The sequence below is a fragment of the Strix aluco genome, chromosome 3 (genome assembly GCF_031877795.1).
Source record: "Strix aluco isolate bStrAlu1 chromosome 3, bStrAlu1.hap1, whole genome shotgun sequence".
NCBI classification, from domain to species: domain Eukaryota; kingdom Metazoa; phylum Chordata; class Aves; order Strigiformes; family Strigidae; genus Strix; species Strix aluco.
Genome location: NC_133933.1, coordinates 132,848,942 through 132,870,585, shown reverse-complemented (window position 1 = coordinate 132,870,585; position 21,644 = coordinate 132,848,942). Strand labels below are relative to the sequence as shown.

At 67.9% G+C, this 21,644-nt stretch overlaps 4 protein-coding genes and 1 non-coding gene across 6 annotated transcripts in view; 2 read left to right on the top strand and 3 right to left on the bottom strand.

Annotated features, from left to right (window-relative positions):
• The window catches only part of SLC5A6 (solute carrier family 5 member 6), a 54,179-nt gene that overhangs the window by 15,364 nt on the left and 17,171 nt on the right, over nucleotides 1-21,644 (top strand). The gene's annotated exons all lie outside the window — the stretch shown is intronic.
• EMILIN1 (elastin microfibril interfacer 1) lies at nucleotides 4-3,881 on the bottom strand (the record flags this gene model as incomplete). The annotated part of the gene is given in 11 exon segments (XM_074820571.1): nucleotides 4-141; nucleotides 143-205; nucleotides 207-272; nucleotides 274-390; nucleotides 392-472; nucleotides 475-551; nucleotides 554-686; nucleotides 688-737; nucleotides 833-1,049; nucleotides 1,500-1,626; nucleotides 3,490-3,881. Coding segments are annotated over 11 exon segments (1,242 nt in total), but the record flags the coding sequence as incomplete, so codon positions are not given.
• On the top strand, nucleotides 5,469-5,856 carry OST4 (oligosaccharyltransferase complex subunit 4, non-catalytic). The gene is made up of 2 exons (XM_074820443.1): nucleotides 5,469-5,627; nucleotides 5,708-5,856. Exon 1 carries the CDS (start codon nucleotides 5,470-5,472, stop codon nucleotides 5,581-5,583), a length of 114 nt encoding a protein of 37 aa, XP_074676544.1. The 5' UTR covers nucleotide 5,469; the 3' UTR covers nucleotides 5,584-5,627; nucleotides 5,708-5,856.
• Nucleotides 5,961-21,591, bottom strand: AGBL5 (AGBL carboxypeptidase 5). Of its 2 annotated transcripts, XM_074820439.1 has the most exons (12): nucleotides 20,648-21,495; nucleotides 19,820-19,991; nucleotides 18,693-18,859; nucleotides 17,254-17,431; nucleotides 15,796-15,974; nucleotides 14,022-14,550; nucleotides 13,229-13,398; nucleotides 10,589-10,724; nucleotides 9,763-9,953; nucleotides 9,131-9,309; nucleotides 6,402-6,496; nucleotides 5,961-6,159 (listed from the first exon to the last, which is right to left on the bottom strand). In XM_074820439.1, the coding sequence occupies exons 1-12, from the start codon at nucleotides 20,848-20,850 to the stop codon at nucleotides 6,109-6,111; spliced, it is 2,250 nt and encodes a 749-aa protein (XP_074676540.1). In that variant the 5' UTR covers nucleotides 20,851-21,495; the 3' UTR covers nucleotides 5,961-6,108. The 2 variants fall into 2 exon arrangements, with proteins under 2 accessions (XP_074676540.1, XP_074676538.1); XM_074820437.1 differs by lacking the exons at nucleotides 5,961-6,159; nucleotides 6,402-6,496 and adding an exon at nucleotides 8,075-8,635 and having other exon boundaries at nucleotides 20,648-21,591.
• On the bottom strand, nucleotides 21,211-21,283 carry TRNAA-AGC (transfer RNA alanine (anticodon AGC)). Its single transcript has one exon. It is a non-coding gene; the product is annotated as a tRNA-Ala (tRNA).

Genomic DNA, 21,644 nt, shown 5'->3' with positions numbered 1-21,644 from the left:
TCCCGGCTCAGGTTGGCCAAACGCGCTGGCAGCCCCCCCCTGACGCCCCTCCGGCTCGGGGGGCCACGGGCCGGCCCGCGAGGCGTTCAGCCGCCCCTCCAGCTCCGCTAGCCGCCGGGCCAGCACCGGCCCCTGCCCAACCCGGCCCTGCCGCCCGCCGCGGGGCAGCCCGTCCAGCCCGCCGCTCCAGCTCGGCCAGGCGCCGGTTGCAGGTCGTCCGGCGGTGGGTGGCGCCGGGGGGCCAGGCGGCTGCTGAGGCTGCTGATGTGCCGCTTGCACCGTCTCCACCGCCTCCCGGTTGCGCTGGTCCACGGAGCCCACTAGCTTCTCCAGCGCCCGCATGCGCTCCCGGTCCTCGGCCGCCTGCCGCCGCAGCCCCTCGGTGCCGGCACGCGCAGGCCGCGCAGGTCTCCTGCAGCCGTCGCTCCAGCTCGCGCAGCGCCGCCTCCGACGCCGGGCCCCTCGACGCCGTTCCCCGGTCGCTCCCCGGCCGCTCTCCTGCCGCTGCAGGCGACTCTCCAGCTCCTCCAGCCGCCGCTGGACGTGGGCTCAGCACCTCCCGCACCTCCGGGGCGGGCCGCGTCGGCCGGCTGCTCGCCCTCGGGGCCACCGGCCGCGGTCCGGCGTGGGGGTGCTCCGCCGATGGCTCCTGCCCCGGCCCGCAGCTCCTCCACCTGCTCGCTCAGCCCGCCGCACTTGCTCCTCCAGCCGCCGCACCTTCTCCGCGTCCCCCCCGCCTGCGGGCCCGCACCTCAGGGTCACGGTGGGGGACGCCCCACCGGCGCGTCCCCCCCCCCCCCTCCTGTTACCCCCCCCAGCCCGCCGGCGCTACCTTCGCCCCCCAAGCCGCTGAGGGGGTTGCCGAAGCCGGAGAGCGTGGGGCGGCCGGGCCGGGGCCGGGGGTGGCCGGGTGGGCTGGGGGGAGGCCGGCGCCGGGCCCCTCGGCGCAGTCGTCGGCCCGAGTAGCCCTGGCAGCAGCGCCAGGCCAGCTCCGACACCGTCCTCTGGGCCACCTTGTAGCGGGGGGCCGCAGGAAGCTGCTTCGGTACCTGCGGGCAGAGGACACCCTGCCGCAGCGCGGCGGGGGGGGGACACGGGACCACCCCCGGCAGACGAAGCGGGCGCAGCCCTGCCCACACGCCGCTCCCTGCCCGTGCTCTGCCCCGTGCCGCGGCGTCAGGGGGGTAAAACCAACCACCGGCCGCGGCCTGGGACCCCCCGAGCCCGTGCTCGGACTCGTGCTCAACCACCGGTGGCCTGGGGGGGGGGCTGCCAGCCGGGCTTGCCGGGGGGGGGACCGATCACCCCCCCGGCTCCGCTTTAGGCCGCCGGGCTCTTGCGAAAAGATAAACATGACCCCGGGGTGGATAAACACCGGCGGCGGCAGCGGGGGGGACAGCGGCGGGGGCCGTGGCCGGAGCTGGCTCTGCTCTGAGCATCCCCCCCCGGGGCCCCCCACTCCCGGGGCTCCCCCCAGCCTCACCCCTGCCCGCACTCACGCCAGGACGCGGGGGGCACTGGAGCTGCCCCCAGGCGCAGGGTTGGTAATCGGGCTTGACGAAGCTCTCGACGCCGTCCTCCACCACGCAGCTCACGCTGCGCGTCACCACGTAGGCGCACCAGTTCCTGTGGGAAGGGGTCAGGGCGCCCACCCAGCACCCCCCCTGCCCCCCCCCGGCACTCCCCACACTTGCCCTTCTGGCCCCACCGGTAGCAGCCGTCATGGCCCGGTGCCGTGGGGTTAATGGGCCGCATCCTGCCGCGCGCTGCAGCCCTTCCACCCCCCCCCCCCAAGGCAGGAGCAGCTGCAGCCCCCGGCCATGGGGCAGCCCCGGTGGGGTCGGGGGCTCTGCCCGTGGGGCTCAGGGTGGCCAGGCAGGGTTTGGGGTCCCTGTGGATGGGTGCCCCACGTCCTGCCCCACGGGTCCCCGGTTCCCACGGCGGGGGCTCAGCCCAGCTCAGGCTGGGGGTGTCCGCGACCCCCACAGAGGCTGCTGTGCCTCTGTGGGGCTTGCTGCTCCCCCCACAGCAGTGATGGACCCTGACCCCACAGTGTGGGACCCCCAGCCTGGCCCCGCAGGCCACAGAAACTCCCAGCCGCACAGCACAGGACCCTCAGCCCCATGGCACAGGACCCTCAGCCCCATGGCACAACACCCCCAGTCCCACAGCATGGGACTCCCAGGGCAGCCCCACAGGCCACAGGAACCCCCAGCCCCCGACGGCATGGGGCCCCCAGGGGCAGCCCCACAGGCCGCGGGGACCCCCAGCCCCCATGGCACAGAACCCCCAGCCCCATGGTATGGGACCCCCAGCCCAGCCCCACAACCACAGGAACCCCCAGCCCCACACACAGGACCTCAACCCCACGGTGTGGGACCCCCAGCCCAACCCCACAGGCCACAGGGACCCCCAGCCCCATGGCACAGGACCCCCAGCCCCACAGCGTGGGACCCCCCAGCGCAGCCCCACAGGCCGCGGGGACCCCGGCACAGCCTTATAAGGTCTGAGCCCAGAGCCCGGAGCTGAGCCCCATCCCCAGCACCCCCAGCCCCACACAGAGCACCTTCCCCCCCCCCCCGCCTCCCACCCCGCCCCATGGGGAGCCTCCGGGGCCCCCCTCCCGGACCCCTGCGGTGGGAGCTGGGCTGCGGTGGGGGCCCGCGGTGCCGCGGCTGGTTCCCGTCAAGCCCCGGCTGGATTCCAACTCCTCCCCGGGGGCCGCCGGGAATTCCTGCGTCGACCGACGGGCCCCCCCTTCGCCTCCCCCCTTCCCTTCCCCTTCCCCTTCCCTTCCCAGCCCCTCCATCCTGCCTCAGCCCCCCACCCGCGGGACCCCCCCAGGCTGTGCTGGGGTCCCACCACCCAGCGATGGGGACGGGACGGGGCAGGAGCCCTCCTGGAAGCGCAGGGCAGGGGGGCAGTCCCCCGTGTGCCCCCCGCGCACAGGGAGGGGCCCCGGGCCATGGCGGTGGGTCTGGGTGACCCCCAAACTGTGGGGAGACCCCGCTGTGCCCCCAAAGCCGCAGGGGAGGGCTCAGCCACGTCCCTGCCCCAGCACTGTGGGGCTGGGCTGGGGGTGTCCGACCCACGTCCCCCCTTTTCCAGGCAGCCCCACCAGGTCCTGCCGTGCTCCCTGGGGCTGCCGTGGGGCCGCCGTGGGGCCGCCGTGGGGCTGCGGCGGCAGGACCAGCCCCGGGATCCCCGGCACTGTGGCACACGCGGCTGCCGGCATGGGTCTCGCTCTCCCGGTGCCGTGCCCCACATGCGGCTCCACGTGCGCCCACCCGGGGACGAGGCACTTCGGGGGAGCCCCCGGCACGGCAGCGCCCGCCGCCCCTCGCCCCTCGCGGCACGTGCTGGCGCCCGGCCGGGGGCCCCCGTGGCGTCGGGGCGGGTGGCCGCGCCCAGCTCCCCCCCCGTCCCTCCCCGGGGCTCCCGGGCCACCTGGGTCCCCTCCCGGCACGTCCCGGCGGTCCCGGCTCCTACCTGTGCCGGCTGGCGGCCCGGGCAGCGGCGTGGGCCGTGGCGGGGCCCTGCGGGGCCGTGGCCTGGCCGTGGCCGAGCGGGGCGGCCCCCCCGGTGTAGAGGCTGTACCTGGGGGGGAAGTTGGCGGCCAGGGCCTGCGCGGCCAGCAGGCACGGCCAGAGCCAGCGGGCCATGGCGGGCGCGAGGGCCGGCGTGGCACGGCCCAGCTCAGCGGCGCGTCCCGTCGCGGCTCTGGCTCTGCGCGGCACGGCTCGGCTCGGCTCGGCGCGCACGGCGGCTCTGCCCTCCCCTCGGCCGCGCCTCGGCCGGCCCCTCGCCGCCAGAGCCGCCCCGGCCCCGCTGCCCCTCGACGGGGTCCCCGAGGCCCCCCGCTTCCCGCCCGCCGCGGGGCCCCTTCGCCGGCCCGTGGCGCGCCCCGGCCTCCGCCGGGCACGGCGGCCCCCGCCGGCCCCCGCCCCCGCCGCCGCACATCTGCTTCTCGTTAGGCCGCGGCGGGGACGGGAAGGGGGGCCGGGGGGGCCGGGCAGGGGGCCAGGGGCTGCCGGCACCAGCGCGGCCGGTGCTACCGCCACGGCGCCCCCCACGCGTCCCCCCCGCGGCCTCGCACGGTGCCCCCGCTCCTCCCGCCGGGTCCCCCCCGGGGAGCCACCGCCACGTCCCCGCGGCAGCGCCGGTGTGGCGCTGGGGGGCTGCTGGGGACAGCGGGGGGGCGGGGGGGTGTGACCCCGCGGTCACCCCACCCTGACACCGGTGGCTTCCCCCGGAGTGGGCGGTGGTGACGTCACGGCCTGGCGGTGGGTGACGTCACGCCTGGGCCCCGGCGCCGCGATGATGTCATGGGCGCCCCCGGCGGGAACCGCGGGTGGAGCCACCACAGCAGCCGGGGGGGGCAGCACCCCCCGGAGGAGCCGCTGCCGGGACCCCCCCAGGCCGTGGCCTGTCCTGCCCCAAGCCCTGCACGCCCCAGCATGTCCCAGTACATCCCAGTATGTCCCATTATGTCCCAGTACATGTCGCTATGACCCAGTACACCCCACTACACCACAGTACACCCCAGTACATCCCAGTACGCCCCAGTATGCCCCAATATGCCCCAGTACATCACAGTACAAACCAGTATGCCCCAGTACATCCCAATGTGCCCCAGTACATCCCAGTACACCACAGTACGCCCCAGTACTTCCCAATGCGCCCCAGTACATCCCAGTATGCCCCAGTACATCCCACTATACCCCAGTACAGCCCAGTACATCTCAGTACACGCCAGTACATCCCACTATACCCCAGTACGCCCCAGTACGCCCCAGTAGGCCCCGCGGGGCCCCATCCCAGTCGCTATAATTAGCTGCGGCCGCCCTGGGGCCGCCCCCGGCCCCGCCCCCCCCCGCGCCCGGCCTTGTATGGGGACGGCGGCGGCCGGGCGGGGCGGGGCCGGGCGGGGGCGTTACCCCAGGGGCGGGCTTGGCCCCGCCCCCGCCCGAGGGCCGCGGGGCAGAGCCGGGCCGTGACGTCACCGCGGGCCTGGGGCTGTGACGTCACCGCGCGGGGGGGGGAAAGAGCCCTGCGGCGGCCCGGCACCCGTGACGTCGCGTGACGCCAGCCGCCAGGCCCCGCCCCCTCCCGTCGTCCCCCGCGGGCACCGGAAGTGGCGCGAGGCGGAGGGGGGACGTGGCGGCGGCGGCACCGGCAGCGCGTGAGTCCCGGGGGGGGGGGGTCCCGGGGCGGCCCCGCCCGGTGGGGCCCGGCACGGTGGGGGGGTGTCCCCGCAGAGGCCCGTTGGGGCGGGTAACGGGGGCCCTGCCGCGGGGGGCCCGGGCGGGAGTGGGGGCCCCTGGGGGAGGCCTGGACGGGGCGGCGGGGGGGGGGGTCGCCCCTCCGAGGGTCCCATGGCGGGGGTCGGGGTCCTGCCGCGGGGGGCCCGGGCGGGCCCTGGGCAGGGCGGGGGGGTCATCACGTGTGTGTGTGTGTGTCCCCTGCAGGATGATCACGGACGTGCAGCTCGCCATCTTCGCCAACATGCTGGGGGTCTCGCTCTTCCTTCTCGTCGTCCTCTACCACTACGTGGCAGTCAACAACCCCAAGAAGCAGGAGTGAGGGTGTCCCCCGCCCCCCCGCGCCATGACGTCACCGGAGTGAGGGTGTTCCCCCCCTGCGCCATGACATCACTGCAGTGAGAGTGTCCCCCGCCCCCCCGCGCCATGACGTCACCGGAGTGAGGCCTGTGCCGTGTGATGTCACAGCTCCCCCCGCCCCCGCGCAGGACCCCCCCCGGCATCCTCCGGACAGATTTGAGCGGTGACACGATTAAGACCAAACAAAACCGTGTTGATGTAAAAAAAAAAAAAAAAAATTTCTCCTGCCGCTGTATCCCTCCGCCGTATCCCTCCGCCGGTCCTGCGGGGAGGGAGGGAGCTGGGAGCCCCCCCCGGGGTGGTGGGGCGGTACCTGGGGGGGCAGGATGAGTCCCCCGGGGCTGCGGTGCTTGTGGCCCCTTTCCCCTACACCAGGATCCTGCTGGGGCGCAGGGGGGGCCCCCCCAGGGCTGCCGAGACCCACACGCTGCTGCTGGGGGGGCTTTTCTGGGGCTCCCCCCCCCCCGGCGCAAATCGATGCTGGTGCCTACCCGGGCTGGTCCGGGGGTCCCTGGGCCTGCGGGTTCCTGGGGGGCACCTGTGGGGAGGTGGAGGGGGGGTGTTTGTCTCTGGGCTTGTGGGGGGCCCCTCCAGCGCTGCGGGGGATCCCATGGAGCTGGACCCAGCCCCAGAGTTGGGGGGGTCTCAGCCCCACGTTCAGGGGTGGTTGGTGTGCAGAGCCCCCCACACAGGGAGGGGGGGTCCGACAGCTCCCAGCCCAGTGTGTCCCCCCCGGTGTGTCCCCCCACCCATGGTCCCCAGCCCCCGGGGGGGCCATACCTGCGTCAGCGCCGTGCCCCGGGCAGCTGCCGGCTCTCCCGCGCCGCGCTGGGCCTCCCGCGCTCCGGGGCGGGTGCTGGGCGCTGGCGGGGCCCCTGCGGGACGAACGAGAGGGAGCTCAGTGCCGAGCCGCCGCGGCGCAGAGCCCACACCCGGCCCGAGCCACCGCGCTGGGCCTCGGGGCTGGGCCTCGGCGAGTGCCGCCGCCGGAGGGAACCGCAGCCAGCAGCTGCGGCACCGGGCACGCGGCTCGGGCGCTGCAGGATGAGGCCGTGGCCGAGGACCGGGGTTGGTGCGGGAGAGGGGCAGGGCGGCGTGGCGGGACAGCCCGGGCTCCGTCCCAGTGATGCTCCTGGCCCCAGCGGCACGAGGGGCTCCCCGGGGCTGACATTCGGCGCTTGCCACAACCCTCGGCGAGGACGCGGCCAGCACGGCGCTGGGGAAGTCACCGACGCCACGAGGGCTGCCGGAACGGGGCAGGAGGAACCTCGGGCTGGTGGAGGGCGTACGCGGAGCCCCGGGGGGAACGGCCGGGGCTGGCACCACCGGGACCAGGGAGACGGGATCGGCGCTGCGCGCGCCGGGTCTCCACCACACCGGCAAACCTGTGCAGGGGCGTCCCTGCCCCAGGCAGTGCTTTATTGGTGACGGCGGCTGGGACTGGTGGGTAACAACTTGACCTGGCACAACCAGGATGGCACGGGGGTGTTGAGCGGAGCCCCCTGAGCAGCACCGCGCCGGCACAGCCCGTGCCCTCGGCTGCTCCTCGGACATGGCGCCGCGGGACCAGACCCGGCCCGGAGCGCCCGTGGCTCCACTGCCTGCCGGGGCCAACTCCTGGTGACACCGGGCGTGGAATTCTAAATACAACCTCTGGGGTGTTTGAAATAGATTTTAAGGCCCAGTGAAATGTGTTCAGGACCGAGCGATCCTGTACCGTTACCAAGGCAACCGGAACGCTGCTCCACAGGCCTGGAAAGTGTCCTCAGCCTGCTGCTTGGATAGTCCCAGCCCAAGGCTGGTTTAAATCCCAGGCAAGCTAATCCTGTAGAGCCAGGCTTAACAAAGGATGGTTAATTGACTAAACACGGGGGTTTTGCCAGATTAAGAGAATTCAGTATACAGAAACCGCTCGCTCTACCCAAGCTTTTAACAAAACATCTTGAAGTCTTTCTCAGAACTGTGCGAGATGAAAACTAGTGGAAGGAAGATGAAGATGATGATGATGACCCGAAAGATGGCCCTGACACTGAAACAAGGATTGGAACGGACGAGGAGAATCAGCTGAAGCTGGGGAATAAAATGGACTTTGGAAGTTGATGAAGAATGAAGAGCTGAGAGTTCGTGGGAAAACCCCAAAGACTTTTGTATTGCAGAATGTTCTGTACAATCACCTCTAGAGAAGGTGTTTTTGTCAGCCACGGCCACTCCCCGCAGTGCCGGCCCAGCTCTGAGTTGTCACCCCAGTCTGGTGACATCCTTTAACACCAGGGCACCGTGGCTCCATCCGGGGCCGAGCACCCACTGCCCCGTTGTGGGGCTGCAGGCGGGATCTCGGCATTCCCGGTTCCTTCCCGGCTGCCGGGGGATGGAAGAATCCGCGATGGCATCCTGGGGCAGGACGGCCGTGGCGTGGGGCTCGTACGGCAGAAGGAACAGACGCTACACCGTGCCCACGGGAACACAAAGCCTTTTTATTTCCTCCCCGCCGCGCTCTCACGGCGGATGAGAAACGGTCACTACAATGCGCTGGCAAGCGACCACGCCGCAGGCGGAGCGCGAGAGACGCCGACGGTCGGCGGCACCGGGACGCGGAGCCTGGACACGACGCCGGCGGCAGAGTCGCAGCCCCCGCCGCGGACCCTCACCCACGCACCGCGACCCTGGGGTACGGAGCTCACCGGAACCCCCCAGCAGACCGGGGCTCTCAGTCCAGCCCCGTTTCCGTCGCTGGGGGCCCGTGGGATGAGCCCACAGAGCGGCACCGACCCCCCGAGGGGCCCGGGCGGGCGCCTGGCCGTGTTCCGGCACCTCCCCGCTGCCAGAGCGCGGTGCAGCCGCCAGTGGGGTGGCAAACTGGGGCCTTTCCCCCCGCCGGCTCGGTGCTGCGAGTCGGCCCCCACCAGCCAGGCCTCGCCGCGTGTTCAAAGCCCCCCCGTGACTAATTACAGCTCCGCCAGCCTCCCTCACCATGACCGGAGTTGTGCCAGCGCCGACCGCGGCTCGGCGGGTGCCTGGGAAGGGAAAAGGCACTTCGGTGTATCCCCGCGGGCCTCAGCAAGTCGAGTGGAGGAGTTTTTCCGTGCTGGCTGCTCTGGAAGCCCCTCGGGATGGGCAGCGGTGCGGGGAGGGCAGCCGGCGGCGGACAGAGTCCCTCTCATCTCGCCACAGCTTCTGCCCAGCCCGGGGCTGCGGCGCCGGCGGGCAGGAGCGCGGCCGGGCCCCCTCGGGTCCCTCCGTAAGCCGGGCGGGAGAAGCCACGGGTCTCGCCGGGCGGTTTCTGTCCGGAGCCGGCTCAGGCCGGGGCGCGGAGCTGAGCGCGGCACCCAGGACCCGTCCGAGGGGGGCCAGGGCGTCGGCTCACACCCCCGTCTTCCACGCCAAACGGTTTTGATTAAGGTGAAAGCGCAGGGTGACGCCGGCACGGGGCTCTCCTCAGGGCCGCGGCGTGGCACAGCAGCTCGACAGGTACCGGAGCAAGCGCATGAGGGGTCCCCGGCCCAGCTTACCTCTGCGCGGTGCCGGGGCTCTGCCGCGGTGCCTCTGGGGGCTCCGGCTGGCGGTGGCCGGGCCCGAGGGGAAGCTGGGGGAGGCCTCGGTCTGCGGAGAGTCCTGCTGGCTGCTGGCGCCGTGGCTGGAGCTCCTCGTGCGGGACAGGGCGTTATCGGAGGCCGAGGTGGGCAGAACACTGCGGGGAGGCGGGGGAGGAGAAACAGGAGGCTCAGCCCGGCTCTGGGGTGAGGGGCTCCCGCCCGCCGCCCCCCCTGCGCTCCCCACGTCCTCGCCAGCCGGCTCAGCCGGGCTGCAGAGACGCCGCCTCCATCCAAGCCCCAGATTCCAGCCCCTGCCTCCCCACGCATCGCTGTCCCGGCAGCAGCAGGGTTCAAAATTCCCACCGCCCCCCGCCCCTGGCCCAAATCGGTGCCAGCCCAGCACCGGAGGGGCAGGAGAGACACCGGTTCTCTCCACAGGCCTCTTGGTCAGGCGGCGGCTAGGGAACCTGCGGGGAGCAGCGGGGGAGCGAGCAAATAAATAACCCTCGGCCTCGTTAGCTGCAGGGTGACTCACTTGGAGTACATTTATCATCTCTAACGGGCGTTATCCTGCAGCTCTTGCGCGCTCAACCCGGCAGGGCCCTTACGTGGAGCTCCTGGGGGGGGTCCTGGCACCTCCTCGCCGCCGCGGGCCCCCGCTGGTGCCCTTGGTGCCGCGCACGTGCCGCAGCATCCAGGCGCGGAGGTTGCTGAGGCAGTTGTGCTCCGAGAGGACGATCCGGGGCCAGGGGTTACACTCTGCCATGTCCAGTGCCGCCACCGCCAGCGCTCTCCCCACCTGCCCGTGGGGAAGGTTAAACTTGTAGAATAATCTTACGTTTAGGTCAAGCAAGATGGTTTTTGTCTGGGTTAAAGCCAAAGGCATCCCCCAGCAGGAGAGCAAGGACAGCCCGGAGCCGTTAGCCCTCGGCGAGGGTACGCTGCCAACGGGGCAAGCGAACTCAAGGTCCGCGTGTCCTTCGCTGAACTGCCCCCATTTTAATACTAAAAATCCCGCCTGCAGGTCAAGAAGCCCCTTGCCCGGTTGAAGCCCCTTGCCCTGAGCACCAAGTGCTGTGTCAGCAGTATTATAATTGTATGTAAATCACCGACCAACCATGGCAATGACCAACTCTGCGGGTTTTGTGTGTAAATTGAGCGCGAGAAGCCCCAGCGGGGTGCTGGATTTGGGGGAGAGCAGCCAGCACCGAGGCTTGCGCCACCCTGAAATAAATAATCATCGAAATAATCATTATAAATAGTCTCTCCCGCGTGTGTCTTTAGTGACCTGGTGCCCGGCGAGTGATGGATTTGCTTTTCGGGCACCGCCGGGGCGCAGGGAGGGGAGAAAAGCCTCTGAAAAAGATCAGCAGCTCTCCGGGACTGGAGGCAGAAAGGTGGAAGTTTCCTCGCGGGGCAGGGCCCCCCCCTTACCTGCTCGAAGAGCTCCACAGTGTATTTGGAGGGGAGGGCGGGGGGTGGCGGGGGGCTGGCCCGCCCGTTGTCGTGGCAGGCCCCGGGGATGCTGTTCACCGCGCGCCCCGTGTTGTAGTTGCACTCCAGCGTGTAACTGCGGAGCGGGAGGAAGGAGCCGCGTTACTGGGAGGATCCGCGCTGGGGCCCAACGAGGGGCCGCGGGGCAGCCGGAGCGCCCCCCCCGGCACAAGGGACCCCCCCAACTGCTCCGCAGCGGGGAGCCGCTGCCGAAAACGGGTCTCGGGTCACCCTGGGAGGGTCGGCAGCCACCAAGGACGGGGGGGAATGTGGCCCCCCGGAGCAAAGCCGGGCGCTGTGCCGGTGCGGGAGCTGCAGGGGTTTGGAAACGGGCAGCAGGGGTGGGGGTACGGGATGGGGGGGTACAGGGTGTGGGGGTACGGGGGACACTCGCACCGGTAAAGGTTCTCTGGTGGAGTTGCCTCCCTCTGTCGCGGCACCAACCACCCACCGCCCCAGCCGCAGCCCGAGGCCGACTGCAGGCAGCCCCTGGGGGCAGAGGGGTTCACCCCCCTCTCCAGACCATCCTCATGTGTCCCCCCAGCTGTGGAGGGGCTGCGGGGCCCCGGGTCACCCCTCTGCAGAGACAGAGGGTGGCCCACCCCGGCACAGCCCCCCCTGCCCTGCCCACTGCTCCCCCCAGCAGCTCGGGGCTGGCCATTTGCAGGGAGGGAGGGTGGGGGACAGACAGACCGACCGACTGACCAAGCAACCAACTGACAGACTGACCAACCGCCTTCCCCGGAGGGAGCTCATCAGGCCCAGAGCAGCGCTGAGCCTCCTTAGACCCGAACGAACGGCAGATGACAGTGCCCTGGCACTGCAGTGACCCGACCTCACCCGTTGGTGGTGACGGTCACCGACTGTCCCTGGAACCTGCCGGGCCCGGTGACAGCTGGAACTGTCAGGACAGGCAAAGCCGAGGGAAGCTGCAGGCTGAGGGCGCTGCCTGGGTGGGGGACAGCAGAACACGCCCCCCCCCAATCTTCTTCCTCCTCCTCGTTCTCCTCATCCTTGTATTCCTCATCCTACTGGTCTTCCTCATTCTCCTTGTCCTTCCTGTCCTCCTCCTCCTCCTCCCTGTCTTCCTCATCCTTGTCCTCATCCTCCTCCTCCTTCTTGTCTTCCTTCTCCTTCTCATCTTCCCCTCCTTGTCTTCCTCTTCCTCATCCTCATTGTACTCCTCCTCCTCCTCTTCCCCTCCTCCTTGTCCTTGTTGTCCTCATCCTCCTCATTGTCCTCCTCCTCCCCAGATGCCTCTGCCTGGGCGGGGGGACTCCAGGAGGAAAAGCACCAGAAATGGAGAATAATCAGGTCAGGGATCTCCTGAGAAACACGACCCACGTGAGCATGAGGGGCAGCACCCTTGTGCCTCCTCTCGGTCACTTCCAGAAGGTGACGGGGAGTGTGTGTGGGGGTGTCCCTGATGGGTGGAGAAAGGCAAATGTTGCTTCTGTTGTCAAAAAATGACACTCCGGGGCCTGAGTGGCCAGCCAGCCTCCCCTCGGTGCCTGTGGTATTGCCGAGCCAGCCCTCCCAGAGCAGGTTCCCGGAGGCGGGAAGGAGAGGAGGGCGAGGGGGGGGCTGCCGGGGGGCCGGCGTGCATCGGCCCGGCTGCCCAGAAACAATTCGGCTCGTGAACCCTGCAGAGAGCCAGCGAGTGTCCCTCCTCACCCCTCCGAGGAGCTGCTCTCACGCCAACACCCCTCCTGACCCCTGCAGAACGCCTGCTGCGTTTGGGCACGGAGCAAGCCACAGTGGCCACCTGAGCCTAAAAACCTCGCCTATGTTAGCACGGGGTCGGTTTTAGCTGGATCAGCTGCTCCCTGGCCCGGCCGGAGGAGCAGCGGAACACGCAGCAAGGAAACGGGGGTGAGAAAGAGGCCGAGGGAGGCACCGGCTCTGCCGCCCCAGCCGTGAATCGGCCCCCGCGGCGTGCAGCCGCTCGCAGAAGGAGGGCGCGGGGCTTCGGGGGGAGAACGGGGCTGGCAGGAAGCCCGGGGCCGCTTCCACACGTCCTCAAACCGCAGATTCCCGGGGAAGGCGGCGGCACCTCCGAAAGCAGCACGACGCATTTCTCAGCCTCCTCCCTCAGCAGCTGCGCCCGGCCAGGGCCGGAGGGGCTCTTGGTCTGATTCTTGCAGCTGCTTTTATGTTCCCAGCAACCACAACAGAAACAGCCAAAAATATCCCGGCCGGTGTCGGGGGAGAGGCGCGTGGCGGCTGCGGGGCACACAAATATCCTCGGCTCCCAGAATCACCCATCGGTCGAGGCTGGAATCTCGCAGGGCCATCTGGCAAGCGGGAGGCTGAGCCCGTTCCAACTAAACAGGTTTTAATTACAGCTCAACACAAACACAAACATCTGGGGAAGAGGAGAATTCCTCCCGGAAAGCCGCGGCGCAACAGCGAGGACCAGAAGCTGCCAGGCCCGTGGCTCGGGAGTGCGGAGCCCCAGCGCAGAGCTGGGCGGGACACAGCCGCCCCCCTAAAACTGGTTCCAACTTTCCGTAACGCCCCATGTGTCCAGGCAGAACCCCTGTTTGGGGCCAGGGGGGGCCGGGTGAGCTCGCTGCCTACCTGTGGATGATCCCCAAGGCTTTGTAGATGGCCACGCGCCCGCTGCCCTCCTTCGACTGCCCGTCCCGCTTGTCCCTGGCATACATGTTCTTCTCCGAGAAGTTGCAGCCCGTGAAGTCGAAGTGAGGTGAGTTCAGGGAGATGAGTTTGGGGAAGAGCATGTTCTCCACCTGCCAGGCGCAGAGAGGGACACAGAGGGGTTTTTTAGGTGGGGGGAGCCTTTGGCCGTTTGTCCTGCTCCAGCACTGCCAGCTCTGGGGTGCACTGGGGTGTTGGCTGGGGACTCCTCTGCCTAATTCCAGCGTCTTGCAGGCTCCAGCCCTGTCTTGGGGGGTGCTGCCCACCCCTGCCCGCCCCCTGCCCGTCTCCAGCGGGGAGAGGCAGCAGTCGGGCTCCCTCACTGGGGTGGAGAGGAGGGATCCCAGCGGCACAGCTCCCCCCACCCTCCGGAGAAGGAGCAGCGGCTCTTCTGTGAGTGGGGGCAAGGCTGAGACCTGCTGCTGCCCCCTGACAGGACTGGGGGGGAGAGGGGGAAGAGGAGGGGAAAGACAGAGAGACAGGGAGAGGGGAAGGAAGGACGGAAGGTGAAGTGGGCAGGGCAGCCACGCTCCCTCTCCTGGGGCACCAGCCCCATCCAGCCAGGAGCTCGGTTTCTGGGTGATGGGGAGCTCCCAGCCCCTCTCCCAGCTGCGGGAGGGAGCGTTTGGGACCCGGGGAGGGGGGAAAAGCAGCCAGAGGGTCCCCGCCTGCTGCAGCCCCTCTGTCCTCCTGCCCCCCATGCTCCCCCCCTGACCTGATCGTTCTCGTCGCTGAAGCTGTTGCCGTACATGAAGCAGCCGCGCTTGGAGGCGTGGCCGTGCAGGTCCACGTAGTAGGCCAGGCCGCTGTCCTGGGGCAGGATGGTTTCGGGGAGAGGCCTCGGGGCTCCCTCCTGGCAGCGCCCAGCGCTGCGGCTCGACGGGAGGATCCAGAGTCCTGGGCCGGCGGCGGGCGGCTCGGCGGCGGGCGGGGGATCGCCAGCGGGGCTGCGGCAGGCACCAGCATGCCAAGTGCCGGTCGAGTTACGGAGGTTGTTGGCTTTTTCCAGCTCTGAAAGCGCTGGGGCCGGGGCACTGCCGCCGCCGGGGCGGTTGGAGGATTTTGTGCTGAGGGAGCTGGGGCCGAGCGGGGAGACGAAGGTCCGCCAGTCGGGGCAGCCGGGCAGCACGCGGCTGTGGACGTGGTGGTAGAGGAGGACGGCCTTGGCCCCGAACACCGCGGGGTGCAGCTCGGCATCGGGGTTCAGGTACTGCCGGTTCAGGTTCACCCCGCGGGAGTCGGTTCTGCAGGGAGGGCAGAGGTTGCTGCTTTCAGCTCGGACAGAGCGGAGATTTTGTTTGTTTTTTTCCCCTCCTCCTTAGCAGCCAGGACAGCCCCGAGCCGCGCTCTGGAGCCAGCGTGGGGCTCGGCACCGAACGATGTCGGTAACACCCGGGCAGTTTCGGGAGACACCCGGGACCTTCCAGCCGCCCGTGTCCTGCCCGTCGGGAGTCTCCTCCCCGGCATGGCCGGGAGCAGGCTGGGCGGCAGCCACGCGGCACACCACGTGTTTGTGTCCTCTGCCACTGCTGTTCTCATCAGCATCGTTATTATTTTACGTCAATTATTAAATTAGTTCAATTGTTAAACTGTAATTTTTGTATGTCAATTATTAAGTTGTTTCAGTTGTCAAATTGCAATTTCATGTCAATTACTAAATTATTCCAATTATTAAATTGTGGGTTTATGTCAATTACTAAATTATTCCAATTATTAAATTCTAATTTTATTTCCATCACCAAATCATTTCAATGATTACATTTTTATTTTGATGATGAAATTGTTCTTAGCTATTTTTTCACCTGGCCAAACCATCCCCTCTTGGGGAGGGGGCAGAGACGGCCCCGAGGCAGCCGAGTGCCTCCGCGCTGGCACGTGCCCTGGTGAGACGCAGCCCCGGCCCCGGCCCAGCTCCCACCCGCCGGGGCCCCCCGGGACAGCGCCCAAGGGCACTGAAGGCCACTCAGGAGGGGTCAGAGTCCCCGTCGCGTGCTGGAAGGATTCCTCGGGGAAGAGACGTCGCTCGGCCCCGGGAGCGGGATCGCTTCTGCGCTGGGACGTGGCTGCGCGGGGCGGGAAGTCCCATGGGTGCCTCGAGGGGGTTTGATTTTGGGTGAGAACAGCCAATTAGTTAAATTGTGGGACGGTAATGGCTGAGCCACCCCGTGCCATGGCCACTACGGCTGCTACATGTCGTGTTGGTGGGGGGCCAGTAAAACTCCCAGATGAATGAAAAACGAGCTTTGACGCAACTGAGCGACGCGCAGCAGTGGCGGCACCAGAGCTGACTTCAGCCCGTGACGTCCAACTGCATCTCAACCCACGAGTTCTACTTTTTTCTCCCCCACCCCACTGTGGGGTCGGGGAGCGAGCGGGCAGCCCCGGGGGTAGGAGTGGGTCCTCCCAGCGCCGCGGGATCTTGGGGCTGTCCATCGCAGCCAGTGTGGAGCCGCGGCACCATCAGCCCATGCCGGCATGTCCTCACTCACCGGTAGTGGCCTCGCACCACCCCGTCGGGGTTCAGCATGGGAATGAGCTTAAAGACGAACATGCGCCGCAGCATCTGGGCGCGGGGGTCCTCCTCCCGCAGGATGAAGTCCAAGAAGCCGTTGAAGACGAAGCTGGAGGGTGTTTCTCCTGGGTGGACTCTGCTGCTGAGAAAAAATACCTGGGGGCAAACAGAGAGGGCAGATGGGCAGGTTCTGGCCCGCCCCACTGCTAAACGACAGGGTGAAGGGTTACCCTGGTAACTACAGCTACTGCACCCCTGGGGTAAGAATGAGATTGGTCAGGTGAGACACCGAAATTTATAAAGAATAGGATTTGCTCTGCAGACCTCTGAAAATAACCAGAGTGTCCTGGGCCATAAAGACAGCGGATAGGATTGTCTTGAGGATGAGTTACGTGACAGCTTGACAGAGTGATTAATCAATCAGTTAACTTGGCCACGAAAACCGACTTCTGAGTGTCCTGACAGTGAACTGCCTTCATTATAATATTAAAAAACACACCCCCGGGGGCAAAAAGGCCCCTGCCCAGGTTAAGTCCCTTCCCCTGAGCATGCGGAGCAGCAGAAGCATTATTTAAGCCGTGTGCTAATTCTGTGTTAATCGCTAAGCAATCAGGATCTAACAGGCGCGTTTGGAAAAGTCCCAACCTCTGAGTTTTGTGTCTAAAAGGAGCGTGAAAACCTGCTCTTGGGGTGTTTGGTTTGTGGAAACGTCCCCCCAGCCCCAGGCCTGGACAAACACAATAATCTCCCCCGAGCATGCTCAGATTGGGTTAGCACACCCCGGGCACGAAGCTGCTTTGTGGGGAAGAGCGGCAGCACCGCGGGCGGGTGCTGAGCTGCCCCAGATGGAGCCAAAGCCTCCGCGTGGAGCTGACGAGGTACCGGGGCGGTAACACAACGTTTTGGGTGGTTTCCCTGCCCACGCCCCTCCTAGGAATAAGGCAGCTTGTCCCTGTGCGAGGCCAAAGGGACCCACAGAACCGCAGAAGCGCCCCAGGGAAAAGCCCCGAGCGATCCCCCTCGAGCCTGACTGCAAAAAGTGTAAAAAAAAAAAAAAAGGCATAAAGCAGCTCCCGAAGGGCCCTTTTCTCGGTGGGAGCTTCTCAGCTCGGCGGGAGCTTGCCTGCTCGTCCCCGTCCCCAGCCCAGCACCGCCACCAGCTCTTCTTCGCAGTGACAGTGTGAGAAGGACAGAATGGAACTTGCAGCAAACGCTAATTTTTGCCCCGAGAACGGGCGCCTGGTGCTCCCAGAGGACAATTTCACGGAGCTGAGGTGAAGCGGCCCCGCTGGGGCTCCGGGTGGGATCTCACAGACCCCCCCTGCTCCCACCCGACACTCTCCAGCCCCCCAGGACACGAGGTTGTTCCGCTGAGGGACACGAGGGCGGCGGCGAGGCCCCGCCACATGTCCCCGGAGCCGGCGCAGCAGCTCACCCTCTTGCCGGCGAAGCGGCGTGGCCGGGGAGTGCTGGTGTCCGGGAAGAGCTTGTCCAGGCGGGGCTCCCGCTTCTCCAACATGCCGTGACACGAGGTGACGGTCAGCAGGTCCACGCGCAGCTTGTCCAGGGAGTGGCAGAGCAGCTCCCGGTGGTAGTAGACGGAGTCGAGGGGGCTGCGGGGCGAGGGCAGAGGCTCACCAAGCACAGCCCCAAGCTCTGTCTCCGGCCCCTTGCCCAGGACCACGTCGCTGCTTGCCCGGCGCCCCAGGAGCTCAGCAGCCCCCGCGTGACCCTCTCCTGCTGCCAGGGCAGCCCAGCGTGGGGCCAGGCAAAGCGGGAAACCTGGCGGGGCAGCGGGGACTGGCCTTGGGGGCTCGATGCCACCGAGATCCCCCCTCGCCGCGCCGACGGCCCCCGGCAGCTCCCGTGGAGGGGTGGGTCGGGAGCAGCCAGCCCTGCCACAATCCCCAGGGGCTCAGGGACCCGCAGAGGCTCTGATCTCACCGCCGAGCGACTGCTGGGGGTTGAAACTCTCATCGCTCTCCACGGCGTGAGGATTTAAGGACAAACCCCTTTCCACAAACCCCTCATCTAAGAAAAGGTACTTCGGATCCCGGCCCCGTGGGAAGTCTGCGGGGCCAGGAGGGGTTTTATCCGCTGAGGCACCTGGAGACCGATGCTGCCCTCCTCCCCCTCAGCCGGGCATTAAGTTCTCCTCTGATTTTCGAGGAGAAATTCTTGAGATCAGAGGAGCTTCCTCACACGACCCACGACGTGCCCGGCGCTCAGGCAGCGAGACCTCCCACTGCCCCAGCGATTGTCAGGGAAGGGAGCAGTGGGGCACAGATGCCCTAGGCCCTCCCGCAGCCGGGAAAGCGGGGAAAGCAAAGGGGGTCTTGGACCCTGAGAAGCCCCTTTTCTTAACCCAAGGGCTGGGGGTCAGTCACAGCCCTGTGACAGCCTCGTCCGCCTGATGGGAACCTGCCCTGGGGGATGCCAGGGGCAATCCCAAAGCAATAAAGGGTCCCCTGAAGCAATACAGGGCCCCCCTTTAGCAATAACGGACCCCCTGAAACAATAAGAGACCTCCCTGAAGCAATAAAGGGACACTCCAAGGCAAAAAAGGACCCCCTGAAGCAATAAAGGACCCCCCGAAGCAATACAAGACCCCTCCGAAATAATAAAGGAACCCCCTGAAGCAATACAGGGACCCCCCCAAAGCCCCTCGGAAGAGCATGCTCGGGGGGAGCTGCTTGTGCAGAGCCAGGGCCCAGAGGATCAAAGCCCCAGGCAGCTCCTGAGGGGGAGCGGGGGGCACAGAGATCCCTCCCTCCACCCTCCAGCCGGAGGTGGCCAACACCCCGCTTCCACAGCGGGGGGCAACGCCAAATGAGGGTGCCAGGAAATGGGGGTGCGGGGCCGGGGGGTGCGCACCTGGCAGGAGACATGTGCCGGCACTCCTGGAAGCGGCCGTCGAGCTGCGCCAGCATCTCCTGGCACTCGGTGTAGGAGAAGGGGTAGCAGAAAGCGAAGTAGGTGGTGGCCCCACGGTGCTCCAGAAAACGATGCACGAAGGACAGCACGAACTGCGCCTCCACCACCTGCGATGGGCACCGAGCGGAGCCTGAGCAGGAGCCGCCGGCCAGGGCCACGCTGAGCCCCCTCCCCGGCACAGGCCAGGTGGCCACTAGCCCCTCCAGCAGCCGCTTGCCCCGCTCTAACCACGCGGGAGTCAAAGCCAGGGCTCCTGCCTCGCTCAGATCCACAGGCAACAGCTGCCTGCTTGTCCTTGCCCCCCGCGGGGGGACACCAAACCCTCGCCGTACACCCAGCTCTGCGGCAGAGCTCGCTGGGAAACCCAGGAGGGTCCTTCCGACCCTCATGCCCACCCGTCAGCGCTCAGAGACTCGACAAGAACCCCTCGGTTTTAGCACGTTTTGTTAAATTAACGAGCACTGCCAAGCTCAGCTGTAGGTCGTGTCTCTCCCTGGTGCTGGCACAGACCAAATCAAGCGTCATCTTGTCCCATGTCAGGGGGTGGGAGAGTCTTTCCAGCCCCTGTTCCAGACAGGATGCTGGGGGCGGTCTCTGCATCAACCTCGGGCACCCACAAGCGACTTTGCCCCGGGCAGCTCCTACCAGACCGAAGACAGAACCCCCCCGGAGCAGCAAACTCCTGTTCAAAGCCCAAACTGCTTCAGGGGGCGGCGGGGGTCAACCTGCCGCTGCCCTTGGCTTCCCAGGCGCTCACCCCGCTGCTCCCCTCGCCCTGAAGGGCCTTTTCCCGGCCGCTGTGGCAACTGAGGCACCGGGGGTGCTTTGAGAGCCGTTCTGCCATGGGGAGATCACCCAGCGAGAGCCCGCACCTCAGCCCAAGCCGGCCAGCGGCGAAGGACCTGCTGGGTCCTCCTCTGCCAAGAGCTGGGCCCTGGGAAGGGGCTTCGCCACCAACCCTCTGCCCTCTCCCCACCCCAAAAGGCCGGAGATCATGCCGGTGCGGAGAGTGAGGGGTGTCGGTGTCCCCAGAGCCTCCCCCCCAGCCCGGCAGCAGCCCCCGGTACCTCGAAGCTGGGCCGCTCGCGGATGCGCTCCCAGCGGGGCCGCACGGGCAGGGTGCGCACGAAGGGGGCCATGCCCTGGGAGTACAACCGGCTCTGCTTGTTCATGTTCAGGATGTGCAGCTTGATCAGCTTCCCCGGGGCCCCCCCGCGCACGCTGAAGTAGAACCACGACCTGGGCAGGGGAACAGCAGCGCCGGGTCAGACCCTGCCCCGGGGACCCTGAGCCCAACAGTGCTCCCAGAGGAGCCTGTCAGAGTCCCGGGGCGGGGCACAGACCCCGTTACACCCCCCACTCCTCTGAGGGCATCCCTGGGAGGGGGCACAGACCTCATAAGCCCCCCCTAAGCCCCTCCAAGAGCATCCCTAGGGGAGCATAGAACCCATTACACCCCCCCCACCCCTCTGAGGGCATCGCTGGGGCAGGTACAGACCCCATGAGTCCCCCCCAAGGGCATCCCTGGGGGGAGCACAGACCCTGTTACAGCCCCATACTCCTCTGAGAGCATCCCCGAGGGGGGGCATAGACCTCATGAGCCCCCCCCTACCCCTCCGAAGGCATCCGCAGGGAAGGCACAGACCCTGTAACACCCACCCCACCCCTCCGAGGGCATCCTCGGGGCTGAACCAAACCCCATGAGCCCGCCCCCAATGGCACCCCGGGGGGGGCACAGACCCGGTTACACCCTTCCACATCCCTCCGAGGGCATCCCCGGGGCAGGTACAGCCCCATGAGCCCCCCCAAGCCCCTCCGAGGGCAGCCCCGGCCCTACTAGCTACCCGCACGGCCCCCCCCCGGCCTCCCGAGCCCCGGCCCCGCCGCGCCGTTACCTGTTGCCGTTCTCATACTCGGTCTGGGCGCAGTCGGGCCGCGTCCAGACGTTGAACTCGTAGTCGGCGGGGGGGAGCGCGGTGCCCCAGGCCGCGGGGGGGCCGCCGCCCCCCGCCCCGCCCGGCCCCACCTGCTCGACGTGCGCCAGGTTGCCCGAATCGAAGCGGGAGCTGAAGAGGAGCCCCCCGCAACGGATCTCCATGGCTGCCGGGCCGCCGCGGCCCGCTCATGGCACCGCCCGGCCCGGCCCGGCGCGCCGCCTGGCAACAGCAACGCGCGTCCTCATTGGCTCGCCGCTTCCTAGCAACGCGCCCACCCGTTGGGCGGGAGCGACGGGCGTGCCCCGCCCCGGGAGGCGCTGAGGCCACACCCCCTCCCCTCATGGGCACGCCCCGCCGTCCCGCTCCTTCCGCCGTCCGCGGACACGGGCGACGGGCCCCGCGCGGGGGGACACGCACGGCGGGGGGGGGTGTGTGTGCGCGTGCGCACACACGCGTGATCCCACCCCACCCGCGACAGCAAAAAAATTTAAAAAAATAACACCAAAAAAAAAAAATCAAGGTGGAGGATGCGGGCATCGATCCCGCTACCTCTCGCATGCTAAGCGAGCGCTCTACCATCTGAGCTAATCCCCCGCCACCGCTCTGCTCCTCCCCAGCGCCCCCCCTACAACCGCCGTGCCCGGTGGTACCGTGCGCACTCCCCGCCGTGTCCTTGCCCGGGGCCGGGCGGGGGGTCCCGGTGGCAGCCCCCTCCCAGACAGCCCCATGGTGAGGGTGCAGGCAGCTGCCTGTGCAGGCAGTGCAGCCCTGGAGGGGGTGTGGGACAGCACGTGGGGGGCGGAAAACGCTGCTTATCAGCCAAATTATGGCGATTTTGGTGGTTTTTACCCCATCATAGCCCCCCCCAGGGGGAGGGGGGGTGTTCTGGATAACCCCCACCTCACGGGCATCTTCAATAAGGAACAAAAAGCACGTGCGCTAATTAAAAAAAGGG

Excerpts from the sequence above, each read along its gene's own strand:
- OST4 (XM_074820443.1), top strand. The coding sequence starts at position 5,470 with ATGATCACGGACGTGCAGCTCGCCATCTTCGCCAACATGCTGGGGGTC.
- AGBL5 (XM_074820437.1), bottom strand. The coding sequence starts at position 20,850 with ATGGAGATCCGTTGCGGGGGGCTCCTCTTCAGCTCCCGCTTCGATTCG. Across the intron at positions 19,992-20,647 it reads GAGTATGAGAACGGCAACAG|GTCGTGGTTCTACTTCAGCG; the intron begins GTAACGGCGCGG and ends TCCCCTGCCCAG. Across the intron at positions 13,399-14,021 it reads TCAGCGACGAGAACGATCAG|GTGGAGAACATGCTCTTCCC; the intron begins GTCAGGGGGGGA and ends TGCGCCTGGCAG.